Source organism: Vanessa cardui, chromosome 28 (assembly GCF_905220365.1).
Source record: "Vanessa cardui chromosome 28, ilVanCard2.1, whole genome shotgun sequence".
NCBI classification, from domain to species: Eukaryota; Metazoa; Arthropoda; class Insecta; order Lepidoptera; family Nymphalidae; genus Vanessa; species Vanessa cardui.
Window position 1 is genome coordinate 1,477,550 of NC_061150.1, and position 14,527 is coordinate 1,492,076.

At 34.8% G+C, this 14,527-nt stretch overlaps 1 protein-coding gene across 1 annotated transcript in view; it reads left to right on the plus strand.

The window, feature by feature from the left end:
- Window positions 1–861: 861 nt before the first annotated feature.
- LOC124541416 (LIM domain-binding protein 2) overlaps window positions 862–14,527 on the plus strand; it is a 70,301-nt gene continuing 56,635 nt past the window's right edge. The window contains exon 1 of the mRNA XM_047119274.1: window positions 862–1,219. Coding sequence (XP_046975230.1) covers window positions 1,193–1,219 — 27 coding nt within the window. The 5' untranslated portion in view covers window positions 862–1,192. The remainder of the gene's footprint in view (window positions 1,220–14,527) is intronic.

Here is a 14,527-nt window from a genome sequence, read left to right on the forward strand (position 1 = left end):
TAAAGATGTTTATTGAAAGGGTATTTATACTTATAATAATGAATAAAAAATATTAAAATTCATATTTAATGAAAACAAACGTTTAGTTGTATCTCTAGGCTAATCTACGCCGTATCCGTTTATAAGTAAAAAAACAAAGGTATCGAGTTAAATGAGTCTAACATATTTTGTTACATATTTAAAAGATAAATTTTCATAAGAAATCAATGGCAAAGTTCCTTTCAAGTAACGAAATTTGTATGACAATTTTATTAGATTAAGCTTAAAAGTCAAAATGAATTGATACGTTAAACAGAATTCCTTTTGCGAAATATGTTAGAAAATATAAAACCATAACAATACCTTCCTACAAGGAACTGTACTATATAATTACTAAGTACATACATATTAAGTGTACATGACTAAATTCTTGTATAATTATGATGTATATATGTATATGTATATTATAAGTGCCATATAACAATAAAAAGTTTAGCTCAAGTTAAATCATGCTAGTTGTTGAAGTTGCATATCGATTCAAAACAAAATGCCGCTAGCGCCCTCTGTTTTTTAAAAATAAATAATTTTAACATCAGAAGGTGGCGCCACGTTGTAGTTCAATGGGTAATAAAATAACATTATTTGTTTGTAAAAAATACTCTTAAGAGCATTTTACAATTTAAAGTTATATAATATTAAATAAATATGTTTTAACAATGCACAAACTATATTCTAATATAGACAGTTATAGTAGCGCTAAATTTTAAATCCAGGTGTAATTGACCGCGCCACTTGTCCGTTGCGTCGATAAAGTTGTTTGTATAGTGAGGTCGGTAAAGCAGGCGACCCCCCCGCGGCGCATCGCCCCGCCCGACGCTCAGCCAGTACGATCGAGCGAGACGTGCCGCGCGTACCTATCGCGATCCGTACAATGCGCGACGCTACGCGAGTGTCATGAGACGAACGCTATATTACCCAAAAGTAATCAGTGAAATAATGTAAAACATTCAATAAACAAACCCTCGGACCCGCTACGGCGGCAGCTACCTGCGTCCGTGAGTTTCCCTTCCCGCCGGCCGGCGACGCGGCACGCGACAACGCTACCAAAAAAAAAAAGAAACTCGAAATCTCGATGTCAGTGAGCGTGAGGATTGTAGTGTCAGTGTAGTGTAGTTTAAAATAGTTAAATGTATAAACGGCGTGCAATGTTCGTATGAGGAAGAAAGGCAACCGGAACATTGTAAGTGCAGAGCGAGCGCTCGGTGTTATTTGTTATAGCAGATATGCGGGGTGTCCCGCCCTGCCCGGAGGTTTTATACGTGTGGGGCGGCCGCTGATCGACCACGGAGGTACGGAGGTCTATCCCTCGTATTCTCAATGCTTTTTTTCTATCCGAGCAGGTCTCTAACCCCTTTTTTATGCGTCGCGTTTTTTTGGAGGGAATGTTTACGAATCGATCTCTTGTAGGTTATGAGTGCCTGGTAGCTCGTAGTGTTAGTGCATTGTTTTTGTTTCACAACAAACTTTTTTTTTAAAGTAAGAACGCAATGACAAGGTCTAAACAACAAAAGAGGTTGTATTTAATGATAAAATGTGTCTTGTTGAGCAATCCATTCGAATACGGCCAGGTAATCACAAAAAAAGTCATATAAGTTTAGCTAACTTAAACCTGTTTTAAGGCATACCCACCGACCGATGTACGTATGAAATAGTTAGTGGTCTTTTAATAGTTTTTTTTTTATTCACGACTCGTATAGAAATAATAATATAGTATATTCAGAAGTTTGGATACATGTATTATTGTTTAGTTTTTGAATTTCGAAAAAGGAATCTTACGAATTCGAAACAGTTGTTTGTTTTTTTTTTTAAACGTGCTGTTCAATGTTTAGAAATGCAAAGACATATTCTAGACTGTTATTTTATATAGTTTAAAAAAAACAATACGTAAATATTCTAAATTTGATTTAATATACTATTTTACTATTTTGATATAGTTCCAAGTTGGGAAGTAAATAATATCGATACGAAGTAATTAAGACGTTTAAATAAAACTTTGTCAAAATAAACCGAAATACAAGTTATTCGTCGATTTATTTAAATAATATTATGAATGCGAAATTATCATCTTTTGTCAGTCACATTATGATGAAATTCGATTTAGAGATAGTTTTTTACCTTTAAAGACGTACGTGGTATAGAACTGAGTACCTTCTTGTCGACCCTACCTGATTTGAACCCCGAATCTGTGCCCTGTGCCCTTATATTACACTGCTAGGCTACGGTCGCTTCTTCTGTATCGATTAAGAGTTTAATCCACCACGATGCTTGGTGGTGCTGGAGGAAACCAAAAACCATTTATTATCATAACCGAATTTCGAACCTAGTTCAACAGCCTTCTAATCTAGCCACTACACTAGCCCATCAAGACCATAAAAAACTATAATAAAAAATATACAAAAAACAATAATAATATTTTATTTAATCTACACTAAATTGTAGTATGTCTTTCCCGACCAAAAAAAATAAACCAAAAATGATGAAACTTGTTATCAACCATACTTGAACTCCAAGGAAACAGGCCGGACACCTGACGCCAACAAACAACCCTTAAAACGCGAGCAAAGTCAAGGGCGACAACTAGGAAATCATAAAATAGTTTCTAATAATACAATAAAATAACAAACAAACAAAAAGAAAGTGATAGATATATACACAGATACTCTTCTTTGTTTGAGTCTGTTGATGAATCTTAATTGTGATAAGACAAATTTATACTCTACTTATAATGTATTTAGTGCTTGAATGAATGATTACAAAAAAAAAACATTTACCTATATATCATTAGATAGTATAAAACAAAGTCGCTTACCACTGTCTGTCCCTATGTATGCTTAGATCTTTAAAATTACGCAACGGATTTTGATGCGGTTTTTTTTAAAAGATAGAGTGATTCGAGAGGAAGGTTTTTTGTATATAACACATGAACAATATAGTAAAGAAACACTGATAATTTTCGAAGTTTCTAATGTGATGTCGTAAATAAACAAATTCTGTAGTATATTTAGTATCAGTATTGCACCCTTGTCAACCCGGGGCGAGTTGTTAGTTTACATATAAATAATATTAAAATTGCCTTAGAAACGTTTGCGTCAAAAACGTTACGTAAAATCGTTGCGTTTCGATGCAGACCTTGAATTTTTTTCACACCTCGAATGGGTCGATGACTTTAATATTCTAGTATAATTGCATTCAAGAATATACTTTTTGTTTTTCCGTGTGAAATTTATCTATAGTATATCTATCTATATGTATAAAATAATATGTCCTGCCTGGCTGATGACTTTCATCATCGCTGAGCTCAATCTATTAAATTTAGGACATGAAAATTGGCAAATAGGGTCGTTTTATTGAGTAGGCACCCAAGACGCCGAGCCGAGATGGCCCAGTGGTTAGAACACGTGCATCTTAACCGATGATTTCGGGTTCAAACACAGGCAAGCACTATATATATGTGCTTAATTTGTGTTTATAATGACGAAATCAGCATGTGTCTAATTTCATCGAAATTCAGCCACATGTTCTGCACGAACCCGCATTGGAAGAGCGTGGTGGAATATGTAACAAGCCCTCCAACCCTTAATGGTAGAGGAGGCCATTAGCCCAGCAGTGGGAAATTTACAGGCTGTTACTTTACCCAATAAGGAAGGAGTTTTGGAAATTCTACTCCTACAGGCGTTAGATAAGGGTCGAATGAAATTGAAAAGTGAGTGATTAAAAATGAGTGGATACGTATGTAAGCGTTTCTCGATATTCAACCCTGAGGGGTGAAATACACACTTATGTGGTATACAAAATAATACCCAACTTCCACGCGAGCAAAATCGCGAGAAACAGCTAGTCCTATCCTAGTAATATTTCTTACTAAGTGCTGAACGGTTTTGGATGAAATGTTACAGTAATATACATCAGAATAATACATAGGCTACAATTTTATAATGATTTTATTTAATTAGGTCTTAATATAACGATATCAAGTACCCGTGCGAAGACGGGGCGGGTCGCTAGTAATGTTATAAATGCGAAAGAAACCGTCTATCTATCTGTTGTCTGCATTGGATTTGATGAAGTTTCTTGGCGGTAGGGTTTTGTGCAAGCCCGCCTGGGTAGGTACCACCCACTCATCAGTTTTACTACCGCCAAATAACAGTACTCAGTATTGTTGTGTTCCGGTTTGAACGGTGAGTGAGCCAGTGTAACTACAGGCACAAGGGACATGACATCTTAGTTCCCAAGGTTGGTGGCACATTGACGATGTAAGGAATAGTACAGCGTCATTGTCTATGGGTGATGGTGACCACTTACCATCAGGTGGCTAATATGCTCGTCTGCCAACATATACCATAAAAATTAAAAACAAAAGTGCTATACGTAATAGTTATACCTATTCATGTATCATTTTGAGTATCCTGTGTATAAAAATCGTAAATCAAAATGTCCTTCATTCAAGTAGGCTTTTGAATCGTCATTTTACAACTATATTAGGTTTAGCTACGGTTCAGCACCACGAAAATAACCGGCAAGAAACTCAGTAGTTACTCTTTTTCAAAATTTAAAAATACAGTCATATGTATGTAATATATCCTGCCTGGAAGTCAACAAATACTAATTCCACGCCCATTTATGGTCTGTATAATCTTGTATTGAATTTATATGGCTTCTTTACTATTTTTTTTTACAAATGCTTTGAAATTATGAAACGGCAAAGTTAAAAATGTCTGTGGAATTTTATCGACGATTACTTGCAATAGAGGGCATTTATACTTGAACTGAAAAAACGATGTATCAATGAGGCATTTTGTCTTTTTTTTTTGAATAGTTGAACAATAAACGAACCACGTTTATCTCTTACCAGCTACCCATCTCGGCCGGTAGTCTCGACTTCGAACAGGTAGAATAAAGGGATACATAAGTTGCTTTACACTGTGCATGCCAGTAGAGATCCCAGTCGGGATTATTTTTGTCGACATATTCAATAATCTTCGTTAAATTTTAGGCAAATGACAAATCTTTGTTAATTAAACACCTAGACCATCTTAAACTATACACTAGTGGTGAAAATCTTATCAAAATCCGCTTTGTATTTTTTGAGTTTAAGTTTAATTATGTGACCATTTTGCTCTCAAGTGCATGTAAATCGACGTGTCAAATTGACGAATATATTTGGTCATATGATATTACAAGTTATTACGTTTGAGTAATAATCATAATCACATTAAAAAAATATTGTCAATTCTGGGAAGTTACTGGGAAGTTCACTTTGGAAAAAAGTTTAAATAAAATAGATAATACTAGTAGAAGATGCCCGCGGTTTCGCACAAGTTTTAGCGGTGTGGGTGGGTGTCATGTGTTAGGCAAAAAAGTACCCGTAGTCTTTTCTAGTAGTTTACGTTTTATTTCATACAAAATTTCATCAAAATCGATTTAGCGGTTTAGTCATGAAAGAGTGACGACAGACAGACACAGACAGAGTTATTGTCACATTTATAATATATATATATTATAGAATAAAAATGACATGAAATGCTCCTGTATGTACCAGGAAATAATAAACAGTAAGATGGTCTGTTCAAAACAGCGTACCAAGACACCAGTTTTGCAACGAAATACTTTGAACATTGGATTGGCGTAGGAGCAATTTGGCCAAGATATGGTCAGTGGTAACCAACACTAACAGTGGTAGTGTAAGAAATATTAAGCATAACTAACATCGCCAATGCGCCACCAACCTTGGAGGCTAAGTTGGTTGTGTTTGTAGTTGACAAACGTAAATAAAATTAAAGTACTTTTTTATTTACAAATTTTAATTGTAACTAATCACTTCACTACATATTATAAATCATAGTCTCCGGCCGCGTTTACCTGTTTGTATGTTCGCGATAAACTACAAAAATACTGAACGGATTTACGTGAGGTTTTCACTAATATACAAAGCGATTCGAGCGGTTTAGGTATACAATTTATTAAGCCTTTTGTGTAAATAAGTTTAATAGAACGACAATAAACATTAAACATCGAAAAAAGCAACAAAAAATATGAATGAACTAAAATGGCCACTAGTACCTATATACTATTTGATGTTAAAAATTTTATTTAATTTTGTAAATTTTTCACGACAAACGAAGATAACTACAACTAACAAAAAAAAAAGTAAATTCAGAAATTGCCATAGGTTACAAATTCCTTAAAAAATTTTTTTGAATAAACTCGAATTTTCACGTATAACTCTAGTGTCTGATGATTGCTTGGTAATTTCAAAGATGGGCTTGAAGCCGCCTAGTAACTTTTTAAGTTAGAATAAAAATCTTTATTGAACTATATATACCCTCAGTCGAGCCATTTTATAAGAAAAAAGTCAAAACGATCGTGAAACGCCGGAATTGATATGCGATTTTGACTTAAATGATCACAAATTTTGAAGGAAACATCAATATAATCGCGTATCACTGTATGCCGGTTTCATTGAGATCTTATTGTATTGGATTCATGTAAAGTCTCAGTTATCGCGGTACAGACGCTACTTTTTTATGATCTCCTGGTACACGAGACACTCGTTCGATGAGCAAAACGTGGTGTCTTTGAACGCGGTTTTGAAGAAATCTTCTTACTGTTTTTTATATCCTGGTACGTGAGCATTGTCATTTTTATTCTATAATTTATCTATTTTATCTATTTATTATCTATCTCCTCTATCTTCTTCTAGTGGACTACCAAGACTAGTTCTATTACAGACATTTTCTTTTCAAATACTTTAAATCTTTTACTTAATTTTAGTCAATGCAAAATAAGGAGTCTGTCTGATCCCCAAGGTTGGAACTCAGGATTACCAGCTTGTACCATTGGCACCCAGAACACCATTAAATTCGTTGTGTATCATATTGTAATCAATTGATGATAAAAAGGCGTGGACCTGTTGACGTCCAAGCAGGATATATTAATTTAAAAATTGTATTTAACTAACATGACTTTGTATATTTTAAATATTGAAAAAGAGTAACTACTGAGTTTATTTCCGGTTCTTCTCGGTAGAATATACTTTCCGAACCGGTGGTAGCTTCACTTAATTGTAAAATGACGATTCAAAAGTGCTTTTAAAAAGCCTACTTGAATAAAGTTTATTTTGATTTGATTTGATGGTCAGGAAACCTACATCTATTGGATGAAATCTAAGCTCTAAGAGGAAAGTAAGCCTGCCCAGCATTTAGATATTAACAGGCTTGTTAGTTTTACTTTAACCGATTTCTATACAAATAGCTGGAGTAATAAACACTTTATCAAGTAATTGCGATGGCTTTCTGTTAGTTTATTTGTTTGTTCGATTGTAGTGCTAAGTACAAGTCGAAAGTTAAGTTAGTACGTAATTACTTCGATAATTAGTCGAATGCATTTTGCTTTCACGTGTTCATAAGTTCGTAACAAGATATAAAATTTTGTTCTATTTTTTTAATTTGAATTTGGAATCTTGGAAAAGTTATTGAGTATGCGGTTTTTTTTTATAAATAAAGTAGAATGACAAAGGCAAACTATATTCATGCTGTTGTATTATTAAATTAAAAAAATTAAGTGATCCCAATGTTTTATTTTTTTTATTTAAATCTTTTAAAATAATTTAATTATTGCAAATCAAATCTTTGAAGGTGTTTAAATATTAGTCGTTTAAAATCAATTTTTAGTTCCGAGGTTGTGTACAAGTGAACAAATTCAGCGCCAATGTTAAACATAACGGAGGCTTATAACTGTCGAGTGCGCTGTCAAGCGCGTTAAAGCGCTTTACTACTGTTACACCAGTCTGACGATTTAGCTAAACTACGAAAATAAAAGGTTCGAACTGACGATTCTATATATTTGGATAGCATTAGGATCGTTGCTTTTTCCACCATACTCTTTCAGTGTGGATTGATGGGCTACACATTTGGCTGATTCTTAAATGTGCAGAGGATTTTAAACTGAATTCTCGGTTTTAAAACTAATGTCATAAATAATATATTATATAAACTGGTGTATTTTGATTCTGTGTCGTTATTACAAATTTTAGATAGAATAGATAATTATGTATAACTAGCCACCCACCCTTGCTTCACACGGGAAGAATCACGTACTTGCATAAAATGTATTATAATAATATATATGTTTATTGTCAGCTGAGATGGCCCAGTGGTTAGAGCGCGTGCATCTTAACCGATGCTTTCGGGTTCAAACCCAGGCGAGCACCACTACATATATGTGCTTAATTTGTGTTTATAATTCATTTCGTGCTCGGCATGTCTAATTTCATTGAAATTCTGCTACACGTGAAATCCACCAACCCGCATAGGAACAGCGTGGTGGAATATGTTCCAAAGTCTCTCCTTAATCCGGAAGAGGCTTTACTTTACAGGCTGTTACTTTACTTTACTACTTATATTTTTATATAACAGCCGGTATGATTATTTCCGACAGGATAGCTTTGTTGCTAGACAAAGTAAATCTACTTTTGTTACGTATGGTAGAGAGTCAAACTGACCACCTAAGAGTAAGTAGACCACCATAAACACCGCTGAATCGCCACAAGTAGTTACACTGGCTCACTCACGCTTCAAACCGGAACACAACAATCCTAAGTACTGTTGTTTGGCGTTAGATGATTAGGTGGTACCTACCCAGTTTACCCATTCAAGTAAAGTAAGATGAAGCATATATGTATCCCAATGCTGAGCAAAGGTCTCTTGTAGAGAAGGCTTGGACCTTATCCCGTGCAATTTAGACAGAGTTATCAGTAAATACTTTTTTATCAAGCAATCACTATCTCTTTAAACCACGCAGACATACATATATCTAATCGATTATATGATATTCATTCAATAATACTTGAAGATAGGTTTTTTATTTATCAATCTCAGTCAATCAAAATGTTTGAATTAAAAAAAAAAAGTAGCCGTTGACGCAAGGTCAATGAACTGTGGAATGCTAACCGCTTCGAATCCCGAGTCGGACTTTTGTTTCTCGTATGTTGTGTAATACTCGCATCTTGTTACTCGACTACGCTGAGAAAGATGGTAATGCTTTTGTGATTAGAATTAATTATATATTTCCATAGTATGAAATAAAGTCGATTTTCGTCTGTACGTTTGGATCTTTTAAATTAAGTAACGCATTTTAATATACATAGTGATTTTAGAGGAAGGATTGTATGTTTAATAAATAACATTGAGCCGAGATGCCCCAGTGGTTAGAACGCGTGCATCTTAACCGATGATTACGGGTGCAAACCCAGGCAAGCACCACTGAATTTTGATGTGCTTAATCTGTGTTTCTAATTCATATCGTGCTCAGCGGTGGAGGAATATGAATCGTCGATGAAATCTGTATGTTTGTAATTTTAACTAAATTCTGCCACATGGGTATTCACTATTTTTCGTGAATCCATTATGAATGTCATGAATGCTTCAGGTCTAGCGATCCACTCCGACTTCGCACGGGTGCAATACAGATATTAAATGTACAACAGAATTTGTTTATATACGACATCATATTAGTTGTCAAAACTGTTTATTTACTTTTTTTATCATAAAGGTAACTGAGTATCTAATAAGTTTGAAAGTGACACCGGTAGCCGAGAAGTTATGTGGAAGGCGGCTGTCATGGTATGGGCATAATGCGGAGGAATGAGGAACATCTTGTGAGGAAGGCCTTGAGTATGGATGGACGACCAAGGTAACTATGGATGGATTGTATGAAAGACGATATGGTTAGAAAGAATGTTACTTGTGAGATGACGTTGACAGAGAAGTATGGAATGAGACATGCTGCGCCGACCCCAAATAATATTGGGATAAGGGCAGGAGGATGATGATGTGACTGAGTATCTAATCGTAAGTGGTCATAACAGTCAATGGCGATTCAAGATTGAATCTTAATGTGGGCAAGATACAGTTTGCAAGGCCATTGTCTTTTTTTTTGTTTAAAAGTACTCTGATCCTCTGATCTGATCAATGTTACGTTGTACTTTTTCAAATTTCGAACGCGAGCCCTTTGCACCGCGAGGCCTGATAACAAGAGATTTTGTTTCCGTAAATATTTGATGAGTATGTACCTAAGCTTGCACGATATCTACCAAGATTACTTACTTAGATCCCTATGCTGGTTAGGAAGCTGTCCATGCTTTGAGATATTAATCGTAAACAATAAATATATATAATTAATATTCGAGTCATGTGTTACTACTATTTCGATTGTACTTTAATTAGTAATGATTTACATAATCATTACACAGTATAAAACAAAGGCGCTCACCGATGTCTGTCCCTATGTATGCTTTAGGTCCGGTCGCTAGTTTATTAATAAAGAAATTGTTATTTTGTAAATATAATAAACCAGTGGCAGATTTACAAATCTGCCACTAGTAGGCTAGTAGGCTATTAAAAAAAACATGGAATTAATACCTGTTGACTTGCAGGCAGGATATATTAATTTAAATAATTGTATTAGCTAACATAACTGTATTTTTTTTAAATGTTGAAAAAGAGTAACTACTGAGTTTCTCGCCGGTTCTTCTCGGTAGAATATACTTTCCGAACCGGTGTTAGTTTCACTTAATTGCCCACTTGAATAAAGTATATTTTGATTTTGATTCAATTTTTGCCGCCCCTACTTTTTTTTGCAACATTTATGATTTGTGTTCTATCGTCCTCATTACATCGGTTTTTTCCTGTTATAAATATGATTATAAACTAGGTGATATTTCTGTCAGTTACTAGATTATTTTTCCAACCCGCTATGTAGTGACGAGTATACGAATTACGGACGAAATGTGTATACATATAATTATAAGTTTTTTTTTAATTTCTTTAAGATAATAACAAATTTGGGCTAAATCTTCCGCCCTAGGCTCCAGCCTATTGGTAAATCCGCCGTGTAATGAACACCTACCCTACAGCATTCCAGATTCATTCATATTTCTACCAAAGATCCCTTACACAAAAACAAACAAATTATAGGCTATTCAATGTGTAACATGTACATAATTCTTTCACTAACACACTGACTGTAATCGTTAACCCAACGCCTAAAAATATTTATTATTGACGGTTCGGCTTCACGAGATCGCGTGTTCGGTGCCGGGCCGTGAACTTTGCGAGCGATTGAATTGGGTTAGGTCTTGTTTTCAGTACACCGGTACCAAGTACAGAGTAATACGAGCCACGATGAGAACTGGAGCTTAGATTATTTATCACGAAACTTGGAAGCTCTAGATTTATTAAGTAATCTATGGTTTTGTAAATGTTGATGAAAAGGCTTAGTGTGATTCAGACTCGTCTGTAAAGGGTTCCGTAGCAAGTAACTATGTTATTGTTTGTGGAATTGAATGTTTGGTTTTTGTATTTGAGTTGATTGAATGATAAAAAAATCGAGGTAATGTATTAAGAAAACTGTTTATTAGATCTCGTTCAAACCAATTTTCGGTGCATACATTATGTGTTTTTTTTTTTTTAAATTCAAATATGTGTTTTGTCTGTCTCTTATTTTGGAAGTTACAGGGGGAGGGATACTTTTACTAATTTGGAAGTGTCTCTCTCACACACTATTCAGTTTAGAAAGAAAATTGTTAGAAAACTAATTATCATTTTTGAAGACTTATCCGTAGATAACAAGTATGGGTTTAAAGAAAAGATTGATTTTGATTTTTAAGTATGGGGGAAAGCTAATTTTTTTTTCTATTTTAGTGCCAAAATCTTAATTCGCTTTACAGACTATATGTGCTTACCAAGTTTCAATCGAAAATCGAAATAAACTTTATTCAAGCGGGCCTTTTGAATCGTCAATTAACAATTAAGTGAAGCTACCAACGGTTCGGAAAGTAGATTCTACCTAGAAGAACCGGCAAGAAACTCAGTAGTTACTCTTTTTCAACATTTAAAAAATGCAAAGTCATGTTAGTTAATACGGTTATTTAGATTATTAATAAATATTAATAATAGTATAAGTTTTATTTATTTATTTATTTATTCTTTATTGCACCCAATCTTACAACTAAAAAATAACATTTTAGTTACATAAAAGTTGCATGAGGTGCAACAGGCGGCCTTATCGCTAAGCAGCGATCTCTTCCAGGCAACCTTTGGGTAAAGGATCATGATATTGATATTAATGGGAAGGGTACAATAACTTTTTACATATATATATATATATATATAGTATAAATTCTTAATAGAATAGTATACAATACACAAATAACAATAAATATATATAATATAAATATATACTATATTAAATACATACATACATAGATAAATAAATACATAAAATATATATAATAAAATAGGAGCTATTAACTAAACAAGAAATTAACAACAACAACAACGACTGCTTAGAATAACTAATGCGATAAGTAAAAGTCCTTAACCATACTTTTAAAAACGGCTAATGACTGTGCGCGCCTTACAGCTAAGGGTAATGTATTCCAAAGTCGAGAAGCTTCTACAGTGAAGGACTTAGAATAGTAAGAAGAAGAATGAGAAGGAATTGAGAGAATTAAATTTTCATTCGAGCGAAGAGCACGCTTGTGAGTCTCCCGAAGGAGAGTGAAACGCTCTTTAAGATAGAAGGGTGTCGCTGGATTAAAAAGAATAGAATAAAGAAGAGATAAAATGTGAGTATTCCTGCGAAGGCGAATAGGGAGCCACTTGAGTTTTTGGCGAAATTCGGAAACATGATCATATTTGCGTAAACCAAATATGAACCGTATACATAGGTTTTGTAATCGCTCAAGTTTATTTAATTGCTCCTCACTTAAGTTTGTATAACAAGTGTCGGCATAGTCAAGAATCGGTAGAAGGAGAGATTGTGCAAGCGTAACTTTAGTTGGAATGGGTAAAAAGTTTTTCAATCTTCTCAGTGAGCCAAAGGATGAAAACAATTTTTTACTAACCTCATTTATTTGAGGTGCCCAAGAAAGGTGCCTATCAAAGATAACGCCGAGATTTTTTGCTGTTTCACAGATTGGTATGCAGACGCCATCAAAAAGGACAGGTGGTAATTGTTTCCAGTCAATCCGTGAAATAAGTCTCGGGCTACCAATGATAATCACCTTTGTTTTTGTGGGATTAACTCTCAGACCATAAGATTTACTCCATTGACTTATGTGCATCAAATCTTTGTTTATTAAATCAATGGTGTCCGAGAGCCCGCTGAATTGTGTCTGTGAATATATTTGGAGATCATCTGCGTACAAGTGGTAGAGAGAAGAAATGTGATTAGTGATAGAGGAAATGAATATAGAAAATAATAGAGGAGACAACACGCCACCTTGCGGGACACCAGCGCTTAGCATACACCAGTCTGAGTTACGACCATTAGTATATACGCGCTGCCGACGCCCTCGCAAGTAACAATGAAACCAGTCAGTCACCTTAGGAGATATGTTAAGAGAACGTAGTATAGCTAGTAAAATATCAAAGTCTACAGTGCAAAATGCATTACTGAAATCCAGCAGTGCCAGCACTGTAATCAGTTGCTTGTCCATACCAAGTCTGATGTCGTCCGTTATTTGAACGAGGGCAGTAGCCGTACTGTGACCACGGCGAAAACCGGATTGGAAAGGATTCATAAGGTTATTTTTGGATAGAAAGGGAGTCATTTGCTGATATATAAGACGCTCAAATACTTTGGATAAGAAAGGAAGAATCGATATGGGACGAAATTCGGAGTAACTATTCGGGTTGGACTTTTTAGGTACAGGGATTATTTGAGCATCTTTCCAGATCGTAGGAAATGTACAGGATTCTATCGACAAGTTGTAGATAGATGTAAGGATAGGAGCTACAATATCAATAATAGGAAGAATCATTTTACGGCTAATGCAATCTGAACCCACGGCATCAGAGTTGATGTCTAAAATGTTCTTCTTAACATCACATACAGTAAACTGACTAAAAGAGAAAGAAGGAATATTGGGAGTAGAAGACGCTGAAATATTTCTAATGGTGCCAGTTTTTATCGTACCATCTATGGTATCAGAAGACGAGAAATGCTGGTTAAGTTGGTTTATATCCAGATTATTTAAATTTAGTTCTTGACGTGCTTTCCCAATTCCAAGTGTTTCAAGAAATTTCCACACCTTAGAAGGATCATTGTCGGTTAAGGACTGATGAATATGGCGTCGTTGTTGATCTCTACATTGCATGTTGCAGCGATTCCGAATATTTCTATATTTCTCGCGGTTTTTGTTTGTAGGGTTCATTTTATATTTTGCTTTGGCTATGTTCTTACGATGTTGTAGTACTTTGATTTCGTCAGTAAGCCAGGGAGCAGGCCGATGTTTTAGGCGCACAGGACGAATGGGAGCATGAGTGTCATACAGTTGTGTCTTATATTTTCGAAAAAAAAAATGGTCTTGACATGTGGACGGATAGACAGATCAAACTATATAGAAATATTTGTAGTTCCTTATTATTTAAAAAAAAAATTACGGCCCAAGAGCAGCATTTTCAATTTTTCTGTTCTCATATACGTA